Source organism: Elephas maximus, chromosome 4 (assembly GCF_024166365.1).
Source record: "Elephas maximus indicus isolate mEleMax1 chromosome 4, mEleMax1 primary haplotype, whole genome shotgun sequence".
Lineage (NCBI taxonomy): Eukaryota > Metazoa > Chordata > Mammalia > Proboscidea > Elephantidae > Elephas > Elephas maximus.
In genome coordinates this window covers 58,060,679-58,084,287 of record NC_064822.1, presented here as the reverse complement: position 1 = coordinate 58,084,287, position 23,609 = coordinate 58,060,679, and the positions used below count along the sequence as shown (strand labels likewise).

General features: G+C 40.6%; 1 protein-coding gene across 5 annotated transcripts in view; it reads right to left on the bottom strand.

Moving 5' to 3' along the window:
• The window catches only part of NINJ2 (ninjurin 2), a 190,041-nt gene that overhangs the window by 92,142 nt on the left and 74,290 nt on the right, over positions 1-23,609 (bottom strand). For all 5 annotated transcript variants that reach the window (XM_049882150.1, XM_049882149.1, XM_049882151.1 and 2 more), the window contains one exon: positions 17,895-18,020. In XM_049882150.1, coding sequence (XP_049738107.1) covers positions 17,895-17,963 — 69 coding nt within the window. In that variant the 5' untranslated portion in view covers positions 17,964-18,020. The remainder of the gene's footprint in view (positions 1-17,894; positions 18,021-23,609) is intronic.

The window sequence follows — 23,609 nt, the reverse complement described above, 5'->3', positions numbered from 1 at the left end:
CATATGTGCAGCTGATATTTGACGAATGCCCAAAGTCAGTTAAATGGGGAGAAGACAATCTATTTAACAAATTGTGCTGGCATAACTGGATATCCATCTGTAAAAAAATGAAACAAGACCCATACCTCACACCAGGCACAAAAACTAACTCAAAATGGATCAAAGACCTAAATATAAAATCTAAAACGATAAAGATCATGGAAGAAAAAATAGGGACAATGCTAGGAGCCCAATACATGGCATAAACAGTATACAAAACATTACTAATAATGCACAAACACCAGAAGAGAAACTAGATAACTGGGAGCTCCAAAAAATCAAACACCTATGCTCATCCAAAGACTTCACCAACAGAGTAAAAAGATCACCTACAGACTGAGAAAAGTTTTTAGCAATGACATTTCCGATCAGCGCCTGATCTCTAAAATCTACATGATACTCTAAAAACTCAACAACAAAAAGACAAATAACTCAATTAAAAAATGGGCAAAGAAAGATGAACAGGCACTTCACCAAAGAAGACATTCAGGCAGCTAACAGATACATGAGGAAATGCTCACGATCATTAGCCATTAGAGAGATGCAAATCAAAACTGCAATGGGATACTATCTCACTCTAACAAGGCTGGCATTAATCCAAAAAAACACAAAATAATAAATGTTGGAGAGGTTGTGGGGAGACTGGAACACTTATACACTGCTGGTGGGAATGTGAAATCGTGCAACCACTTTGGAAATCGATTTGGTGCTTCCTTAAAAAGCTAGAAATAGAACTACCATACGATCCAGCAATTCCACTCCTTGGAATATATCCTACAGAAAGAAAAGCCTTTACATGAACAGATATGTGCACACCCATGTTCATTGCAGCACTGCTTACAATAGCAAAAAGAGGGAAGCAACCAAGGTGCCCATCAAAGGATGAATGGGTAAATTATGGTATGTTCACACAATTGAATACTATCCATCGATAAAGAACAATCACGAATCCATGAAATATTTCATAACATGGGGAAATCAGGATGGCATTATGCTGAGTGAAATTAGTCAGTTGTAAAAGGACAAATATTGTATGAGACCACTATTATGAGAACTCAAGAAATAGTTTAAATACTGAAGAACATATTCTTTGATGGATGCGAGGGTGGGGAGGGAGGGAGGGAGAGGGGTATTCAGTAATTAGATAGTAGACAAGAACTATTTTTGGTGAAGGGAAGACAATACACAATACAGTACAGGACAAGTCAGCACAACTGGACTAAACAAAAAGCAAAGATGTTTCCTGAATAAACCGAATGCTTCGAAGGCCAGAGTAGCAGGGACAAGGGTCTGGGACCATGGTTTCAGGGGACTCTAGGTCAATAAAATCTATTATGGTGAGTGGCGTCTGGGGTCTTAAACGATAGCAAGTGGCCATCTAAGATGCATCAATTGGTCTCAACTCCATCTGGAGCAAAGGAGAATGAAGAACACCAAAGACACAAGGTAATTCTGAGCTCAAGAGACAGAAAGGGCCACAGAAATCAGAGACTCCATCAGTCTGAGACCAGGAGAGCTAGATGGTACCCAGCTACAACCGATGACTGCCCTGACAGGGAACACAACAAACAACCCCTGATGGTGCAGGAGAATAGCGGGATGCAGACCTCAAATGCTTGTAAAAAGACCAGACTTAATGGTCTAACTGAGATTAGAAGGATTCTTGAGGTCATGGTCCCCAGACCTTGTTAGCCCAAGACTGGTACCATTCCCAAAGCCAACTCTTCAGACAGGGATTGGACTGGACTGTAAAATAGAAAATGATACCAGTGAGGAGTGAGCTTCTGGCTCAAGTAGACACATGAGACTATGTGGAGGGGAGATGAGAAGGCAGAGGGGGACAGAAGGTGGCTGAATGGACACGGGGAATGCAGGGTAGAAAGGAGTGTGCTGTCTCATTAGGGGAAAGCAACTGGGAATACATAGCAACGTGTATATAAATTTTTGTATGAGACTGATTTGATTTGTAAACTTTCACTTAAAGCACAATTAAAAAAAAAAAAAGAAAAGCCTATGGATCACAATGGTCCTATCCATAACCATCACAAAGATGGTGTTAAAATAAATAAATAAAATAAATAACTGAGCCCCTCCCCAGGATTTCTCCTTCACTTCTGACAAGCTCCCAGGTGTTGGGATGCTGCTGCTCCAGGGATCACATTTAAAATCCACTGAGCTAGAGTCCTGGTGGTGGAGTGGTTAAGTACTCGGCTGCTAACCATAAAGGTCGGCAGTTTGAATCCACCAGCCACTCTTGGGAACACTATGGGGGTCAGTTCTACCCTGTCCTATAGGGTAGCTATAAGTTGGAATAGACTCGATGGCAATGAATTTTTTTTCTTTTTCTTTTGAGATAGTGTATAGCAAGAATAAAACCTAGGTTTGAGTCCTAGCCCTGCCACTTTCCTGCTTTGTGATTTTACACTTGGCCTCTGAGCTTCCTCAAGTATTAAAAGTGTGCCACCACGGGGTAGTTGTGAGGATTAGATTGCATGATGTATTTGAAAAACTCTTGCATTGCGAATGACAAGTTGAATATAAATTAGTCAACAAATAACCTCATATTTATGGAGTGGTTTGTCTGCTGACTGCCGGATACCCTGCCCAGTGTCCTGATCAACTTTGGGCATATCAATTGTGAGAAGACTAAGGCCCAATTAAAGATCAAACATCTCTGGACCTCAATCTTCTCCTCTATAAAACAAGTGCTTTGGACTATTAGACTAATGGTTCTTCCAGATACTCTCTAGAAGCCCAACTCTGGGAGAAAGGTTAGGTCCTTGGGAGCTCAGTTATATTTTTTATTCTTCACTCACTCTTTTCTAGAACCTCCACCTGAGAGCCCAGGTGTTTCTGCAGAGTAAAGAAAATCCATCACCAGAGTCACTGGTCAATCCATCCCTGAAGAGAGTAACTTGGCCCCCGACATCTATTATCATCTGGCTCCAAACTACGTTTAGAATCATATTTGCTACTCTTTCTCCTTCATTCAGCTTACAAAAAACAAAAAACCCGTTGCCTTCGAGTCGATTCCAACTCATAACAACCCTATAGGACAGAGTAGAACTGCCTCATAGGGTTTCCAAGGAGCACCTGGTGGATGTGAACTGCCGACCTCTTGGTTAGCAGGCATAGCTCTTAACCACTGTGCCACTAGAAGACAAAATGGACTTCTTGCATTTCCCCAAACAAGCCCTGAGCTTTCCTGCCTCCAGCTTTTGTTCACACTGTTCTCTCCGTTAGAATATTCTCCCCTCTAATCAAAGTCCTGTTCATTCTTCAAAACTCACTCAATGGCTATCTCCTCTAAGAAGTCATCCCAAATCCCAGGAACATGGCATATACTTTACTATGCATGGCTGTTCTCACCAATGCAGGAAGTCCCCAAAGAGCGAGCTACAAGGTCCAGGGTCCCTTAGAAGTCATTGGGACCTCAATGTATATGCAAGGCTGGAGCCTCAATACACACACATGAATCAATGAATATGTGTGATTGATTCCATCATGTCCCCCTCTTTTTCTGTGCTTTGCTGCTAGGGTGGGCAAGCGTAGACCCTACTCATTTACATGTGTTTAAGTGTTGCTCAGCGGTTTTAGAAAAGAAAAGGCACCTTGATTGCTAGGGAATTCCTAGGGCTATTTTCAGAAACCAGAGATTAAGAACTAACTAAGTTTTTTGGCCCATATACCCTACTAGAGTATACACTCTCTAACCATCTTCATGTCTCTCTCAACATTCAGAACAGGTGGAAAAAAGAATGTGTAAGCAGAAGAGGAGCTTCGTCTTGAAAGGAAGCAAGACCGTTGGCTTGAACTCCACATTTAGGGTAGGATTGCAACATTGGTTGAAGGGGAAAGAAAAGGAATTTCCTCACTCCCTCGTATATCTAGATCCTGAAAGCAGGGGAAAATTGGAAAACTAGTCAAGTCTAGAGCCTGGGAGATGAACAGCCTTAGCTCCAGGCAGGGCTTGCACTAAGGCTGGAGAAGGGTAGAAGCTTGAAGTCTACAGCCTCAGGTTGTGGAAGGAGAAGAAAGCTGAGGGTTGGTGGAGTGGTGTGGGGAGTGGGGGGTGGGAAGTGTCCATAAAGTGGGAGCAGTTCCAGGCATTCAGCTGATAGAGGCAATCTGCCTTGAGTGTTGTGTGTCAATTTTTTTTTTTTTTAACCAATTGTTCCACTACCAACCACCCCACTATCACCTGCTACACTGATTATAGAGGCTCAAAGTAATGCTTCTTACACTGGAGTTACCCAAGCTTCAGGTATATCATATTTGTGATGTCACTGTCTTAGTGAAAAGAAAGCAACAATATGCATATTCACATACACGTGTGGCTCATATCCAAACCAACCACAATTCTGAACAGTTAAGACAGATGCAATTACTGAAACACTCAGGGTGAGCCTGTGTCCATTGCAAGGTCTGCATAAGGTGTTAAAACACACAGTTGCTTAATCCAAGCAACAATATGTTGAAATTACAGGTTTGATGGATTAGTTTTTTTTTTTTAATACACATTACAATTATAAGATAATAAAATTAAGAACTGCCAAATGTGGTAACTGTACCACATTTTTGGGAAACACTTTGAACTAAACTATTTATATTATAGTTAATTGTGTATATTTCTTCCACTTAATGAAGTCTGTGAGTTCAGTGTTGAAGCTCAATAAATATTTGTTCTTTCTTTGGTTTGGTTTGTTTTGATGATGGGATGAGTGATCAGTAGGAGATAGTCAATATTTTTAACATAAATGAAGTCTCCAAGTTCAGTATTACAAAGGAGAAGACAACATTTATATGATAAAGAAGGTGCCCTGGCTTACTAAAATACTGTCCCATCATTAGTTGGGCTTGGGGCTGTAAGGTGTTTTTCAAACAACAGGAATGGGAAGCAGTAAATCATTCACATACATTCTATCTGTCTTTCCTGGAATGAATAACACTTTCACAAGTATAAGAATTAGCCTTAGGGTTATCAAACACAGAAAAGTTACCCGGCTTATGCAGGGATTCAACCCACTATAATGAACTCATGGTTCCCGTTCTTGAACTGAGATAACTTTCCATACCTAGCAAGCATAGAATAAAATACATAGTCCTTGATCGACAAATATTAGTTGAATGAATGGATGAAATGGCTCAACTACATTCAATAGATCTTTCCCACCATTGGAAAACCATAAAAAAGGGAAGGGGGGAGAACTAATATGTATTCAGTACATAATATACTGTCGTTGTTGTTAGGTGCTGTCAAGTCAGTTCCAACTCATAGTGACCCCATGTACAACAGAATGAAACACTGCCTGGTCCTCCGCCATCTTCACAATTGTTGCTATGTTTCAGCCTGTTGTTGCAGCTACTGTGTCAGTCCATCTCGTTGAGGGTCTTCCTGTTTTTTGCTGACCCTCTACTTTATCAAGTATGATGTCCTTCTCCAGGGACTGGTCCCTCCTGATAACATGCCCAAAGTACATGATACGAAGTCTCGCCATCCTCACTTCTAAGGAGTGTTCTGACTGTACTTTTTCCAAGACAGATTTATTTATTCTTCTGGCAGTCCATGGTATATTCAATATTCTTCACCAACACCATAACTGAAATGCATCAATTCTTCTCCAGTCTTCCTTATTCATTGTTTAGCTTTCACAGGCATATGAGGCAATTGAAAATACCATGTCTTGGGTCAGGTACCCAAAGGCACATCTTTGCTTTTTTTTTTTAACACTTTAAAGGGGTCTTTTGCAGCAGATTTGCCCAATGCAACGCACCATTTGATTTCTTGACTGCTGCTTCCATGGGTGTTGATTGTGGATCCAAGTAAAATGAAATCCTTTACAGCTTCAATCTTTTCTCTGATTATCATGATGTTGCTTATTGGTCAAGTTATGAAGATTTTTGTTTTCTTTATGTTAAAGTGTAATGTGTATTGAAGGCTACAGCCTTTGATCTTCATCAGTAAGTGTTTCAAGTCCTCTTCACTTTCAGCAAGCATGGTTGTGTCATCTGCATAATGCAGGTTGTTAATGAGTCTTCCTCCAATTCTGATGCATCGTTCTTATTATTTGCTCAGCATACAGACTGAATAAGTATGATGAAAGGATACAACCCTGGCGCACACCTTTCCTGATTTTAAAGCACATAGTATCCCCTCATTCTGTTCAAATGAGTGCCCCTTGGTCCATGTACAGGTTTCGCATAAGCACAATTAAGTGTTCTGGAATTTCTATTCTTCGTAATGTTATCCATAATTTGTCATGATTCCCATGGTCAAATGCCTTTGCAGTCAATAAAGCACAGGTAAAGATCTTCCCAGCCCTGGTGGTGTAGTGGTTAAGCGCTCAGCTGCTAACTGAAAGGCCTGTGGTTTGAACCTACCAGCTGCTCAGTGGGAGAAAGATGTGGCAGTCTGTTTCTGTAAAGATTACAGCCTTAGAAACCCTATGGGGCAGTTCTACTCTGTCCTATTGCATTGCTATGAGTTGGAATTGACTCAACGGCAACGTAATATACTAAAAAACCCAGTGCCTTTATATGTCTTCCTCCGAATGTCCTGTGGCAGCTGCCATGTGAAGAGAGGATAAAATCATACCTCTGGTGGACAGACACCAGTACTTGTCCTTAACCACAGCTTACCTTTTTCAGAAGACCACAGCTACTCAGCTCTCAGAGAGGATCCAAGAACTAAATTCAAGCCAGAAGGCTGGGATGGGAAGTTGTGCAAACTAATGGATAATCTTCTTATCAACCAAATGAATAAATGAACAGATGAAGGTGCTGAATAAAAATACCAGAATAAAGAAGTGGATTAAGAGAGAGAGAATAACTTTTAAAAAAGAAGAGAAAGATACCCTAACACTTCGGTTATTTGTTAGAAATAGAGGTATTGATCAAGGGCTGGCCAGTAATTTCCTCCTCCTTAGTCCCACCTACCTCTTTCCTTCTGAACATTTTGTTCAAACACAAAGTCCTTAACCTATAACTCAGGATTGTTTAACCCATCAGAACATAAAACTTGTTCTTCCAGGACTGAAAAAGAGCAATACTGTTTCCTTAGCAACAAAGGGTTCAATGGAGATAAGAACAAGGTGAAGTAAAAAGAGAACACACTTAAGAGAATGAAAAGACAAGCCAAAGACTGGGAGAAAATACTGGCAAAACACATATATGATAAATGACTTATACCCAAAATATACGGAGAACTCTTAAAACTCAACAGTGAAAAACCAAACATCTCAATTAAAAAATGCACAAAAGATCTAAACAGGTATGTCACCAAATAAGATACACAGATGGCAAATAAGAATATAAAGGATGCTCAACATCATATGCCAGTGAGTAATTGAAATTAAAACAACAATGAGATACTACTGCACACCTATTAAAATGGCTAAAATCCGGAACACTGACACCAAATGCTGACAAGGATGTGGAGCAACAAGAACTCTCATTCATTATTTTTGGGAATGCAAAATGGTACAGCCACTTTGGATGACAGTTTGGCAGTTTCTCAGAAACTGAACCGTAGTCTTACTATACGATCCAGCATTCGTGCTTCTTGATATTTAACTAGATGAGTTGAAAACTTGTGTCCACACAAAAACCTGTACGCAAATGTTTATATAGCTTTATCTATAATTGCCCAAAATTGGAAGCAACCAAGATGTCCTTCAGTAGGTGAATGGATAAAAAAATTGTGGTACATCTATACAATGGAATATTATTCAGCAATAAAAAGAAATGAGTTATCAATCCACAAAAAAATATGGAGGAAGGTTAAATGCATATTGCCAAGTGAAAGAAGCCAGTTTGAAAAGACTATGTGCTGTATGATTCTAACTAGATGACATTCTCGAAAAGGCAAAAGTATAGAGACAATAAAAAAGATCAGTATTGCCAGAAGTTTGGAGAGATGGAGGGAAATAATCCAAGAAGCTGGACTGTATGAAGAACGTGGCATGATGATTAGAGGAAGACTTTTTAACAATCTGCAATGTACAGATGACACAACCTTGTTCACTGAAAGTGAAGAGGACTTGAAGCACTTACTGATGAAAATCAAAGACTACAACCTTCAGTATAGATTACACTTCAACATAAAGGAAACAAAAATTCTCACAACTTGACTAGTAAGCAACATCATGAGGAGGGACGAATAGGTGGAACATGGGATTTTTAGGGCAGTCAACTATTCTGTATGATACTGTAATGGTGGATACATGACATTATGCATTTGTCAAAACCCAGAGAACTGTACAAGGAATAATTTAAACTCTAGACTTCAGTTAATAATAATGTGTCATTATACATTCATCAAATGTACCACACTAATGTAAGATGTTAATAATAGAGGGAACTGTGGTGGGGGGAGAGAGTATATGGGAGCACTCTGTACTTTCTACTCAATTTTTTTTCTGTAAAGCTAAAAATTCTCTAAAAGATAAAGGTTATTAATTAATTTTTAAAGAGGGAATATACCCTAAGCTCAAAAGACCTGGGTTGGAGTCCTGGCTTTGTCATGGACTGGTTGAGTGACCTTATGCCTGTTATTGATCCTCTCTAACTCATGGTTTCCTTCACTTATTCATTCAACAAATATTTTCCAAGAGCTTACTGTGTACAAGCACTGCCCTGAGCACTAAGGATAGGGTGATGAGTAAAACAGAGGAGGTCCTGCTTTAATGGAGTTTATGTTCTAGAGAGAGAGAGAGAATAAATAATAAATAAACAAACAATGTAACTTCAGATAGTGAGCAGTGCTATATAAAACATATGACACAGTCTGGGAAGGGGGGTTCTAACACAGAGAGGGTAGTCAGGGAAGGTCTCTCTGAGGCAATAATACTTGAGTTGAGACCTGAATGTACCAGAAGGAGCTGGCCAAATGAAAAAAGCCAGAGAAAGAATATTCCAGGCAGAGGGACCAATGTGCCCTGAAGTGGGCCACATTTGGGGGCTGGATGACAATCAAGGAAAATGACACTGGATATGCAATTATACTAGTTCCACGATTTTGACACAGTATTCTAACTGATCCAAGAAGTTTCCTGGTGGTGTCTCAGGCAGCTTCCATAGGTGGAGGGGACACGGGTGGAGGCTCTGTCAGGCTCCCACCACCCTGTACAACACACACACCGTATCACACACCCCACACACACATACACCTCACTCTACCACACACACATTATGCTTTAACAAAAGCACCTCCTTTTGGCCACATAAACCAGAGACTACATTGGCCTGAGACCAGAAGAACTAGATGGTGCCTGGCTACACCTGATGACTGCCCTGACAGGGAACACAACAGAGAACCCCTGAGGGAGCAAGAGAGCAGTGGGATGCAGACCTCAAATTCTCGTAAAAAGACCAGACTTAATCGTCTGACTGAGACTAGAAGGACCCCAGAGGTCATGGTCCCCAGACCTTCTGTTAGCCCAAGACTGGAACCATTCCCAAAGCCAACTCTTCAGATAGGGATCGGACTGGACTATGGGATAGAAAATGATATTGGTGAAGAGTGAGCTTCTTGGATCAAGTAGACACACGAGACTATGTGGGCAGCTTCTGTCTGGAGAAGAGATGAGAGGGCAGAGGGGGTCAGAAGCTGGCCGAATGGAGACAAAAATAGGGGGTGGAGAGAAGGAGTATGCTGTCTCATTAGAGGGAGAGCAACTAGGGGTATATACAAAGGTGTATATAAATTTTTGTATGAGACTGACTTGATTGTAAACTTTCACTTAAAGCACAATAAAAATTAAAAAAAAAAAAAAAAGCACCTCCTTTTTAATCTGAGTTTTGCACTGGGTTGCTGCTTAAAATTTTGTTTGAAGAACAGGTTCTGTGACCAAAACGGTTGATCTCAAAAATCATTTTCCATTCTTAAATTGTCCAACTCTATGAAAATTTATCATACAACCTTTGTGATCGCTCTTGCAGAAGGGCTGATTTTACTCTATTCAACTGACAGAGACGTGGAGTAGATTCCAATGAAATGACTCTCCCCCTCTCACCACAACATTCCATTCCCTTCCCCTACAGTGGGGAACTGGAAGCTCTGAGAGGACTCTGATGCCTTCCAAGCCTGTCCCAGTTAGGGAAGGGCACACATTTCTGTCTCTTCCTAGCAGACTGTACGAATTTCCTTTCCCTGGACTGTCCAAATGAGACGCTCTCCATCCCACACAGAAGATCTTGTGAAGAGAGCTGAGGAATGGCTCTGGCGTTTTCCATCCTATAAAATGCAAAGTTGGCTAGCTGCCTCTTTTCCTAATCCAAACTCATATTTTTCCTTGTCTCCAGAGAACTGCCCGTCAGTTCTCAAATAAGTCTCTACTGTCCTGGGGTTTGGGGAAAGACACTATGCAAAATGTGAAATCATTTTCTGGTAACACGGATCTAATTGCATAGCTCTTTGACTGGCAAGAGAAAGCAGAGGTCAAGAGGGATTTAAACAATCTGTTTCTCACATACTTCAAAACAAGTGAAGAACCAGACATGGAAACAGAGAGAGAGAGAACAGAGACAATGCCTGGGCAAGGCAGGGTAGGGAGCATTTGGAGAAAGGAGGATGAGTGAGAAGAGAATAGGGGTGGGGGAGAGAGACAGCATATCAAGTGACCAAAATGTTAATCCTTTCTCCCTCCAACTTCATCTCTGTTCCCAACTTCCCCTCTCCTCTCTACCACAGAGAACTTACTTGAAGATCAGTGTTTTCTCTTTCTGATTCCATCCTGCTGCCCTCAAGTCCCTCCACACGCACCAGGTGCCAGTAACCGACTGCGTGGGCTACTCCAAGCTTTGCTGTCTGAGCCTCTGCTGCTTTCTTTGGGTGGGAGAGAGCACACAGCTGGCAGGACAGACCTGCTATTCATCCATCTGATGTGGGATGCCCGTCTTGGCCTCAGCTTCTGGGGGAAGTGCACACATGCATACACGTGCAAGTGTGTGTGTGCGCACATGTGTGTGCTGGGGGGGAGGACAGTGCTACACTGAAAGGTGGCCTTTTGAGTTGGTAGTGACAGCATCCTTTCCTATAGTGGCTCCAATGCCCCTCCAGTCCCAGTGGAGCCATCTGAGGTCATTCAGTCTGCTTTGAGCCAGTAGCTTTTCTACTGGGAAAGCAACCCTGAGTATTTATCAAAGGAAAAAAAAAAAAAACAAACAGCCTGAGGATGTATCTGACTTCACACTAGTAGAGCCAAAGGTGGCATAAACTCCAGCAAATATCTAGGACCAAGGTTTAGGAACTTCTGCTGTTCTTTCTCTTGTTCCTTCTATCCTTAAAAATTAAAAAAAAAAAAGGAGTATAGTTTACCTTATAGTCCCCAAAGCATAAGCCTTCTTATACAAAATGAGTAAACAAGAAATGTTTGTGGACAGGTTGGTTGATACCCTCAATTTCTCCTGATTAGCCAGGGAGAGAGTAAAGTTGTACCTCAAATTTGGTTTATGCAAGTTATTGCCTTTTCTTTATTTTTAAAATAAAGCTATCAGGGGTGAGTCTCTTTTTGGAAAGGTTTTCTTTCTCCTGTTTACCTTAGAGCCTAAAATTCTTCTAGCTTGTTCCTAAAGCTAATTTTAGACACCAGCTTGTGTATGTGTGGGTGTACACGTGGGGGACGTTGACAGTCATCTAGTTTAGAGTAAAAGAAGTGGGGGGGGTAGCATTGTCACAAATTTACACTAATCACACTCAAATGTGCCAAAAAAATTTTTTTGTTTATTTCTATTAAGTGATGTAAAGTCCTTATGAGTTTGCATTCTACTGGGCAGTGTGCAAGGGAGGGTTGGACAATGGATGAGGACTATATTTTATTCTAATCTAAAAAGCATATGAATTCAGTAATTTAAATAGTAAGCACTCAGCCCAGATCAGTCTTTCAGATTTCTACCCCAGCCCCACCCCAGATGATGGCATCTAGATGCATGCGGAGGGGTGTGGCTTAATGATTGGTGGTGGAGGATGCATCCTGTGGCTTCTCCATCTCTGCTATGACTTCTATGCGCTCCCATCCCAGTGTTACCAGCTCAGTGGTCCAGCTCTCTACAATGATCTTCTCTGAAAATTCTCCTACCTGACCTTCAGCTAACACGCCAGTTCTCCCTTGTGCACATGGGCTACTGATGGTCGCTGGAGAAAGCCAAGCTGAATTCCTCTTCTGGCTAAGAGTTTGCTTTGATGGGCTGCTCTAGGTTGGTGCAGGGGCAGCTTTGAGGTGATCTCCTTCCAGACTCCAAAATGGGGACGAGGTATAGAACCTATTCTTTTCTTAGCATTCCTTCGAAATCTGTATAACATCACCCCATAATACTACTAAAGGCACTGTTCTAAGCACTTTAACACACACTCATTTATTTAACCTTCATAACAATTCTGCAAGGTAGGTAATACTATTACCCTATTTACAGATGAGAAAACAGAAGCACAAAGAGTTTAAGCAATTGCCCAAGGTCGAAAGCTTTGAACTCAGGCAATCTGGATTCAGTGTTCTTGCTCTTATCCATGATTTTGGCTTAGGAGGAGAGATTAAGACACATGTCTGATACCTGCTCTCTCTTCCTCTGCTTTACTTCTTCCCGTAATCCCTATCATCCAGGATCAGAATAGGTGGCCTTTGTCTTCTTTCTTTTCCTATTTGGCTGGGACCTACCTTATGTGGAACTTTATGATAGTAATCCAAAGGGGAAATAATGAAATTTAGAAAATCCTCTTTCTCAACAAAACCTGACTGTGAAGGATATTGTCTTACTGGAAAATCTTATTTTAGATGTGAGAAGCAAATATTAACTATTTCTTTGTTTTTTCATTCTTGTTGTAACAATCCCAATCTTCCCTAGTTTTATATATACGTATATATATATATATACCCTAGTTAAAAAAAAAAGGTATGTATAAATGCATCTGGCTGAATAGAGCAGAAATCAGAACAGGAAAGTGCAGAAAAGTACCTGAATATATTTCAAAATATTTTTTTTTCTATTAATAAGCATACTGTTTTTAAAAGGAAACACCTGTAATTGGTTATAAAAATGGTTTTGGTTGGCAAGGTCTTTCTGGATATGGATTTTTCTCCCACCTCATTTGGAAGTAAACAGCAAGCAGGAGTTAGTAAATGGTTTATCTACCTGATCACATCATGACTCCAGGCTAGGGACTAGGGCACTTTTTCTGTAAATGACCAGATAGCAAATATTTTAGCCTTTGTGGGCCATACAGTCTCTGTTGCAACTACTCATCTCTACTATTATCATGTGAAAACAGTCAAATACAATACGTAAATGAATGAGTATGGCTGCATTCTAATAAAATTTTACTTACAAAAACAGGCAGTGGGCTGCATTTGGCCCCACAGGTTTTATCTGCTGACCAGTAAGAAATCTTAAATTGTATTATGACAACCATGTCCAATCTTCCAGACCATGTCTTTCAAGGCCAGCTCAGCCTTCCTGCATGGATAATATGTTAAACATTATGGGGATATAAAGGCATAAAATAAATGCCCTTGTGAGACCACCCGCCTGGAAAGTTAAGCATAGCGAAGAGTGCTTCTGACATTTGGCTCTGATACTGAAACTGTACCTACTTGGAGGCTGCTAAATCTAGATGGTAAAGGTTTCTATTTCTTTTTACTGCTGCGGTGCTTTTGTGGTGTGAAGCCTGAGGGACATTTTTAGGGAAACTGTCTCTTGGGAAGTATGTTTTTGAGAACATGCTTGAACTTAAAGTACGCATACACTCAGAGTACCTCAGAGAGTGGTCATGGAATGGGGGTCCTAAAATGAGACCATAGGGGTTTGCTCTGTAGGGGGAGCAAAGAGTTATACGGCACTGAAGAAGCCAGCAATAAGAAGGTGTCCCAATGTTAAACAGCAGGAAAAGCTCTAAAGTGAGAGCCAAGTGACCTGGGCTCCACTCTGTGCTGAGTCACTCTGTGTCCTCTGCCAAGTCACTCAGTTTCTCTGAGTCTTATATCCTCCTTTGTGAAAAGTGAAGTGGGATGATTCCTGAGATCTTTCCAGCCCTGAAATTCTGTTCCTTTTTTTTGGCAGTGAGGGGGAAGGAAAGAGTCTTTTTATCACAGAGTAAGTCTCCAATCATTTTGGGGGAAATGGCAGTGGAATTTTTTTTTCATGAGTGAGAAAAAAAAAATTTTTTTTTCTTTTTTTTTTTTATGAGTGACAGATAGGCAAGAAGTATATTGGGTAGCCCAGGGAGGGGCCGATAATAACAGTCAGGACAATGAGCAGGTCACCCACCATTGTCACAATGTAGATGAGCAAAAACATGACAAAAAATGCTTTTCAGCCCTCTGAAATTCTGTTTCTAGTGTTTGTTTATATTAAATACTTTCTGCGTCATAGTATAAGATCTCAGATGTAGGTCTGAATTTTAGTGTGTAGAAAGAAATTGACTAGAAATACGTTCCTTCTTGAAATAGAGCAAGAATGCAATACATTTAATTTGATTTTACCCATAAAGGCCTCCCTAATGGAATATTTATGTAATTAGAAAATTTTAAGGGAAAGTTACCCATCTGTTACCTCTGCTAGTGGAGATGAGGCAGGGTGAACACACTACAAGCAAGACACAGAAGTGAGAACAAAGGCAAATTTCTGAACATGCTTATAGACTCATTTACGCTCATTTTCACATTAACTCAATCACTTCTAAACTTACTGCTCCAGGAATCCTGGGACAAGGATGGACTTGAATGAGAAGTTTTTTGGGAGTCTAAAGATGCAGCTGGTGGTGCAGGGACTAGTGAGAAATCTGGGTAGATCAAATACATAAATAATTAAGAATTAAATTGGGTGACTGCAGAGCTGTACTATCCAATAGAACTTTCTGTCATGATGGAAATGTTCTCTATCTTCACTCTCCAACATAGTAGCCACTAGCCATAAGTGAGTATTGAGCACAAGAAAGTTGGCCAGTGTGACTAAAGATCTGAACTTAAAATTTAATTTAAATAAATTTACATTTAAATAGCTAATAGCTACCATATTGGACAGTGGAGATTCAGACCAAATTTTTGTATATTCAAAACATTGCCTAGCAGTGGCCATTGCATATTTAACACTTCCACAATCCAGGCTGCTCATCTCTTAATAGATGTTCATCAGGCAAAAGCCGGATTTGACGTAAATAGGAACTTAGGGCACACAGCTCTCTTGCGGGAATGCCCCATGAGGCCGGGGGATGCTCTTGGTTGTGGTAAGAAAAATTCCCCTCCGTTCTTTCACATTCAGGGTAGGGGGATTTTAACTGTGACTCACTTTTCAATGAATGATTAATAACAGAGCCTCCCTCATGCTGATATGGAACACCTCTCACCTCTGTGAGGACACTTAGAGGTGCCCGGCACTCTCTTGGTAGCAGTGAGGGAAAGAGTGGGTAATAGCGAATCTTTTCATGGTAATAGGAGAGAGAGAGATCAGTGGCAAACTTTTTAAAGCCGAAGAACCCTTTTTCAAATGAAATTTTATGTGAAAGTTTTATATAAAACAGATTAAAGTGAAGCTGCTCAGATTCTGGGGTCACATCCACTCCTGCCCCACTTGCCCCACCCTCCATTTTCCAAGCTAGCCCTTAAGGCACCTCCTGGCAACCACTAGAATTCTGAGTAGGAGGTGTGGTTTATAAACCACTAAGGGCCCTTGGCTGCGTCAGGGCTGGGCAATCACAAGTCACACAAATTTGTGTGCAGTTTTTCAAGTCTTGAAGTGACACAAAAAAAAAAAAAAGAAGAAGGTTTAAAAACATAGCCACTTAACCCACTTATCCCAGCAGCAGATGGGATGTTGGCCCACAGGGTTTTTTTTTTTCCTTACTGACAAAGTGTTCCTCAGACAGAGAAGTATGAGGATCACTGTAGCTAGCATCCGAGGACTCAGGTTGGGGTCTGGGGAGGATGAAAGCCAGAAGACACCATGAGGAGTAAGGGGTACAGGCATAATAGTGAAATTCTAAGTAGAGTGTGGATATCAGAGGTCAGAGACTCAAAAAACCCCTCTGAGATGGAGGTACCAGTCCAATCACTTCATTTTACAGAAACAGCTTAGTGGTGAAGGTGGAATAAGGGGCTAAGTTTTCTGTTGTTGTTGTTAGGTGTCTTTTCGTCAGTTCCAACTAATAGTGACCCTACGTATGAATTTCCTCCTTATCCCTTAGAGTCACATGGATGTGTACAAGGGAAATTGTGTGTGTGAACAGTTGTTTACAATCCCAGAGTACTTCTACATGTCTTATCATTTTACCGTCATAATGATCCAGTCACAATTTACAGACGAGGAAACTAAAACCAAAGCGACACGCCCAAGATCACCACAGCTAGCTGGTGGCGGTGTCAGGGCACAATTCAAGATCCCTGTCTTTCAATTCTTTCTCTTTTCTGAACATGCCACTACTTAACACACACACATACATCAGTGTGATCTACAATAGGATATGACACACACACACTTCCCTTGTTGCTACCATGCAGTGGAGCTGAGTGGGTCATTGATGACAGTAACTCTTTCTCAACCAAGGAGACAGGCAGACCTGGTTTTGATTCTTGGTCCTGCCATTTACTAGCTGTATTTTCGTGAGTTACTTTCCCTCTCTGAGCCTGTTTCTTCCTGTAAAAACGGGGATAACAGTACATAATTTAGAAGTCCCCGGGTGGTACAAACAGTTAATACGCTCACCTGCTAACCAAAAGGTTGGCAGTTCGAGTCCACTCAGAGGCACCGCAGAAGAAAGGTCTGGAAATTTACTTCAGAAAAAAATCAGCCACCAAAAAACTTATGCAGCGTAATTCTACTCTGACACACATGGGGACTCCATTAGTCCAAATCGACTTGACAGCAACTAGTTTTGGTTTAGTACATAATTTATAAAGATCGTTATTGAGGATGAAATTAAATCAGATCAAGGATGTGATGCAAATTAACTGTCTAGCACAGGGTAAAAAGAACTTAATAAATGAAGCTAATATTCATATTCATATCATTAATACAGGCCTGGTTGTTTAACCCTCTCGAGTCTTTCCTTTGTTCTCCTTTATCTCAGCTCAGGGCTTCTAGGCTGAGCCTAGATAACTCTACCAGAGATGATTTCTACAGGTTCCTTGAAGATATTAGTTCATGAAGATTTACTGAGCTGCTGAAAAGTACTTAAATTGCAAGTTTAGTTCTTGGAGGAGGAAAGGTTAGTTGAAACAGGGATAAAATGCATGGATGTTCACAGAACTCTCAACGTGAGCCACAGGACAAAGAAAAAAAAGTTTCAGGTTTAGACTACATGCCCAGAGAAACAAAAGGGGAAGAGAAAGTGAAGAAGTGTGGGGGTGAGCAGCTGCTCGAGCTACTGTAAAGGTGAAATCAAGAAACTTTTTCAGTGGGGCTTTGTCAGAGGAGACCTTCAACTCTGTGCGCTATGAACTATGCAAACTGTGGATTATCCGGAGCATTTATAGCCCCTTCTTCACAGTTTACCTTTAGATACTTTAGCAGAGGGGAAAGTCCCCCATTTTTTCTTTGTGAACAGTCCTGGTGAAAAGATGTTGTGCCAAGTGTTCTCAGTTGTTTCTCTGCCAACCAATTCTTTCCTCCACTGGACTGCCGACATTTAGAGTCTGCACACAGTATTTACGTTACTATTTCACATGTAACTAGTTTGTAAGCCCTTTGAGAACAGGGGGTGTGGCTTCTATTTCTGAATCTCCCACAGCAGTGAGCCCGCGCAGATGAGCACACCAGGGGTGACCATGGACTTCTGAGGAGGGGTCCCCTTCTGCATAGTGTAGTTCTGGATTCCCCAAACCAAGTCAGATGCCCAAAGAGAAACTTGATAGAAAAAGTGTGGATACCTCAGACCCAAGTGAGTGGGGTACAGAACTGCAAGTGCAGCTTCTTGACCACTTGTCATGATGTGACATTGACAGCTGCTGATCTTAGGTGAGTCATTTCCTTTCTGTTGCCTTGGTTTCATGCATCTGCAAAATGGGGAGAGTCATTTTATAAAGTAACATGCATCTGGTTTGTTTTTTTCCTAACTATAAAACTAATACATGTGCATTATAGAAAATACAGAAGAATAAGAGAAAATAAAAATCACCCTTAAAACCACCCAGAAATAAGCACTCTTAACATTTGGTTGATTGCTTTTCAATCCTTTCCTTCTGTGCGTGTGTGTGTGTGTCTGTGTGTGTAGTCCCAAGACGAGCTATGTAATTTGCAGGGCCCACTACAAAATGAAAATGTAGGGTCCCTTGTTAAAAAATTATCAGGAATTTCAAGGCAGCAACAGCAAAGCAATAAAGCAAGTGTGGGGACCCTTCTAATCACAAAGCCTCGTGCAGCTGCAGGTCACACACCCTGTGTATTACCTCCTCAAAATAACAATAAAATCAGTTATTGAGTCCTTTCTGTGTGTCAAGTGCTTCACTGAAATCAGTTCTAATTTAATACAACTTCCTTAAAAGAAATGTAATTCCCCCCCTACCCCCTCCACTTTGCAGAGAAGAAAACTGGGAATCAAAGAGCTTCAGTAAGTTGCCTGAGTTTATGCAGCTCGTAAGTGGCAGAGATAATACACGCTAGTCTTCCTGATTGCAAGCCCACGATCTCCCCACTAGTATAGCACGATGCCTCTCATATCTACTTTTATGAATTTGTGAAATGTTTTCAATAAAATTGAGATTACGCTATATATGAAATCTTATACTATATTCTTTTCCATTTTATATCATGAGTGTTTTTTCCCTTCTGTCATTAAGTATAGGAGAAGAGTACTTGCTATTTGTGAGAAACAGCAAAGTCCCAGATGACAAAGCCTTGAGAATAATTGCACTGCAAGATTTTATTAAATACAAAATACCAACACCATGGAGCCAAAGCAGGAACATGTGGCCAGTGAAGACTTGGCAAAGGCTAAGCTGGTGTATTTAACCTATATCCCTCACCTGATAAACAACATAAACATCTTACTCGCCCTGCTCTGAGTGTACTCCACATTAAAAAGAATATATCTTTGTAGAGCCCCAACACCCAAGGAGATTTTTGTAAAATTTTACATTCTACAATTTATAAAATGAAAGCAACAGGGTTTTTTAAAGCCTAAATAATATGATTATATTGATTATAATTGTTCAACCTCCCCCTTAGACACATACACACACGTGTGCTCAAATACCTGTATAAAGAGTGTTCTCTGCCCCCTATTCCTTGACAATCACTGAGCTATGTGTCAAAAAGACCCAGCATTAGTTCTGAAGCTAATACTGAAACCTTCCTATATACCACTACAGACCTTGGGAAATTCACTTAATCTAAGTCTTGGAGCCCTAGTGGTGCACTGATTAAGAACTTGGCTGCTAACCAAAAGGTTGGCAGTTCGAATCCAACAGCCTGTCCTTGGAAACCCCATGGGGCAGTTCTACTTTGACGTACAGGGATGTTATGAGTCAGAATTAACTCGACGGCAATGAATTTGGTTTGGTTTTGGATCTAAGTCTCAGGTTCCACATCTGTAAAATGGGGCTCATAAGAGCTACTTCAACAGGCTAGTGAAGAAAGGACTTAAGAGCCTTTTCCAAAGCTAGATATTTCTGAACGAAGAGCCAAAGTTAGGTCACTGCACATTAGAAGTTCTCCAGAGGCCTTAATTCCTCAATAAAAACTGCAACTGTGTTTACAGTCCCTGGGATCTAGGGCTCAGGGACTGAGGAAGGAGAGGAGTAGGGCATATCATATCACTGTACTCACTTCCTCTCACATGCCTTTTTTTTTTTTTTTGCTGCTGAACTGTGGTTAAAAGAAAGACAGAGTACAACTACCTTTTAGGGGAAAAAAAATCTCAAAATGCAACCCACAGCCTTAGGGGTGTGTGAAGAAGAGAGCACTTCGGCAGTTGTTTGTCCCTGAAGTCAACTGAGTCTTGGGGAGCTTTAGGAGCTGCGTTAGGGTTAAAAGCCTCAGGCCAGTTTCTTCTTTAATGATAGCTGGTGATGTCACCTCGCTCGCAGAAGGTGAGGGACACTGGGGCAGGAAAAGTCCCTTCTCATTTGGCATTAAGTTTCCACCTATCAAAATGCATCTTTCTAGATGATCTGCTTGCAAGGATGTTATATAAAGAGTTTTAACAAGAAATCACATTATTAGACTTCAGATATGTGTAATGCATGTATAAAAAGTTTCCCCCAAATCTCTGTCTTCTGAATATCCCTACCATGAATATAACCCCAGGTCAATCACAACAAATAAGGAGGGGCAGGAATGGTTTGAGTCCCTGTGCTGAGATGCAGTGGTACTGTTCTCTACCATGCGGGCACCCTTCCCTCCCTGCCCCTGGCCTGGAGCTTTCTGTCTCTGCTCTTTGCTAGCACTCCTCTGGTGCCCTTTTATCACTAATAACAATTAGCCTGAATACAGAACTTCAGCATTTACCTAGAGCTTGCACCTACCTTATTGCATTTGAGTCTCATCACAAGCCTGTGCATCACCCTCATTTCATAGATGAGGTTGAGCAAATTGGCCACAGTCAAACACTAGTTAGCAGCTGAGCCAAGATTTACACCTGAATCTTTTTCCATTAAATCTCCTGGTATTCTTTCCTCTGTGCCTTGCTACCTCGTTCTTCCAGGCCCCAAAATCTACTCCAGGATACCCTTGACCTTTGCTTACACTTCTCCCTTGCCAAGCTGCCATTTTCCTTTCTCACTCCATTTTGTCCCTCCCCCTCCATCACCTGTGTTTTTTCCTCTGTACTTCTCAGTCACAGCATTTGGCCACCTCGTTCCGCAGCTTAGGCAAGCCTGCAGTTTTCTAGCACTTTCAAATTTATTTTGAAAAGCTTACAAATGGGAAAGATCCTTATACTTTTCTGCCTTTGGTTGCTCCCTTCATTTGAGGTGAACACCTACTTGAGAAACTGAGATGCCACACAATCACAATGGGTTACATTTTGGTTTTGATTTTCAATATAATTTTTCAATTATTTATATATACATATATAATAGAATATTCGGAGAAGAGAGAAAAGGAAAAAAATCACAAATAACTTCATGATCCGAACATATCCCTGCATGAAGTTTATTTGAATAATGATGATGTTTTTAGAAAATTTGACTCTCCACTTACTCCTATAATTACCACACTATTTTTGCACTTAAAATGGCTTTTAAGCTAATGGTCCCGTTTCAAGACACTACTGTCAATTGATGAGCACAGGGCACTACTGACTGCTCAGCCTTGGTCTGTTAGAGAGTGGCCAGACATCCAGATTCATTTAAAGAGCTGGGTCAGCTTATTTTAGACAACTATGCTACCCACTGGGTCAAAGAAGGCCTCTATGAGGAAGGTATTTAGACTGGCTGATCCTTTGGGTAACAATAACTATACTTAGCCAAACACAGCCTTTTCTAGATCTGGCCATTGAAAAGTTGCTTGCAAATTAGAAAAGTTCAGATTATGTTCTCTGTTTAGGAAAAAGGTCAGGTAACAATAGAAGGAATATATACGTATATATATATATATATGTATAGTCAGTTAGCAATAGAAGGAATAAATATATATGTTTATTTCTACTGCAAACTGACTTTCCTACATATTTAATATATATACTGACCTCTTGTGTGTATGTATATATATATATATATATATATATGGAAGCCCTGATAGCATAGTGGTTAAGAGCTACCGCTGTTAAACAAAAGGTCGGCAATTTGAATCCACCAGGCACTCCTTGGAAACCCAATGGGGCAGTTCTACTCTGTCTTACAGGGTTACTATGAGTTGGAATTGACTCGATGGCAATGGGTTTGGTTTGATTTTATACATATACTGACCTCTCTAATAAACCCTGTTAGCACAATGGTTAAGTGCTCAGCTGCTAACCAAAAAGTTGGCAGTTCAAATCCACCAGGCACTCCTTGGAAACCCTATTGGGCAGTTCTACTCTGTCCTATAGGGTCACTATGAGTCAGAATTGACTCGACAGCAATGAGTTTGCTTTTTTTTTCTAATATATATTAGAACCCTTTGTAGCTCGGCTTAAAATTGCTTAGGTTTGGATGTATACATGTGTCAAGGCATGACATAGATACAAAAATGTTATAGCTAGAAGTGACCTTCATGGTGGTGCTGATGGGGTGATGTGTAGGTGGAAGATACACCAGCATTACCTGGAGATGGCCACAGATGCAACAGACAAAGCAATAGATTCAAAGTGTGTAAAGAATTCCTATAAATCATTAGGAAAAACATAAACACCCCAGTAGAGAAATGGCAAAGAATTTGAACCAAATATGAAAAAATGCTCTACTTCACTAGAAAAAAGGACATACAACTTAAAACGACAGTGATATACTATTTCACACCCATCAGATTGACCAAAATTAAAACTGTCTAACAAAAGTAAAAATGTCGATAAAGGTGTAGGAAAGTGAGACCTCTCATACACATCTGATCGAGGTGTAAATTACAATGTCCATTTTGGAGGACAATTTGGCGACATCTAGTAAAGTTGAAAACGTCCTTATCCTAAGATCTTGCAATCTGTTTCTAGTTTATACTTCAGGCAGCCTCTCTCAACTAGGGTTCCTCATTTGAACCACAGGACGCAGAAAATTATTTGAGTAACTATTTTCTCAACTCTCCCAAACACCATTTATAAATACTATCATTCTAAGTGCATATGAAACAAGTTAGTTCATTATATACAATGGTTGCTGTCTTAGTTATCTAGTTCTGCTATAAGAAAATACCATAAATGGATGTCTTTAACAAACAAATTTATTTTCTCACAATTTAGGAGGGTAGAAGTCCAAATTCAGGGTTCAGGTTCTAGGGGAAGCTTTTCTTTCTCTATCAGCTCTGAAGGAAGATCTTTGTCTCTTCTGAACATCTGCTCCTGGGCAATCTTCATGTGATTTGCCATTTCTTTTCTACCATCTCTGCTCACTGCTTGCTTGTTTAATTTCTTTTACGTCTCAAAAGAGATTGACTCAAGATGCACCCTAATCCTGCCTCATTAACATAACCTAACCCATTCACAAATAGGGTTATAACCACAGGCAGAGGTTAGGATTTACAACACATATTTTTGGGGGACACAATTCAATCCATAACACTCTACCCTTTGGCCCTCCAAAATTCACGTCCTTGCCACGTGTAAACTACATTCACCCCCACACATCATCCCAAAAGTCTTAAATTAACTCCAAGTCAAAAATTTTATCTTCTGAATCGTCTAAATCAAATATGGGTGAGACTTTCGTTGTATTCCATCCAGGGTAAAATTCCTCTACATTCGTGAACCTGTTCCCAAAGTACAGTGGTAGAAGAGGCACAATGGAGACTTTTCTATTACACATGGGAGAAATTAGAGGCAAAAAAGGGATAATAGGCACAAGCGAGTCCAAAACCCAGCAAAACAATTTATATCAGCTCTCAAGACTTGAAAAAAATCCTTTCTTCTCTGAGATCATCTGGGCAATGGCCCTGCCCTCTGGACTCTGGGTGTTGGCTATGCTCTCTGATTCTGGGTGGAGACCCCTTGGCCCTGGGCTTCAGCTTCACCTTCC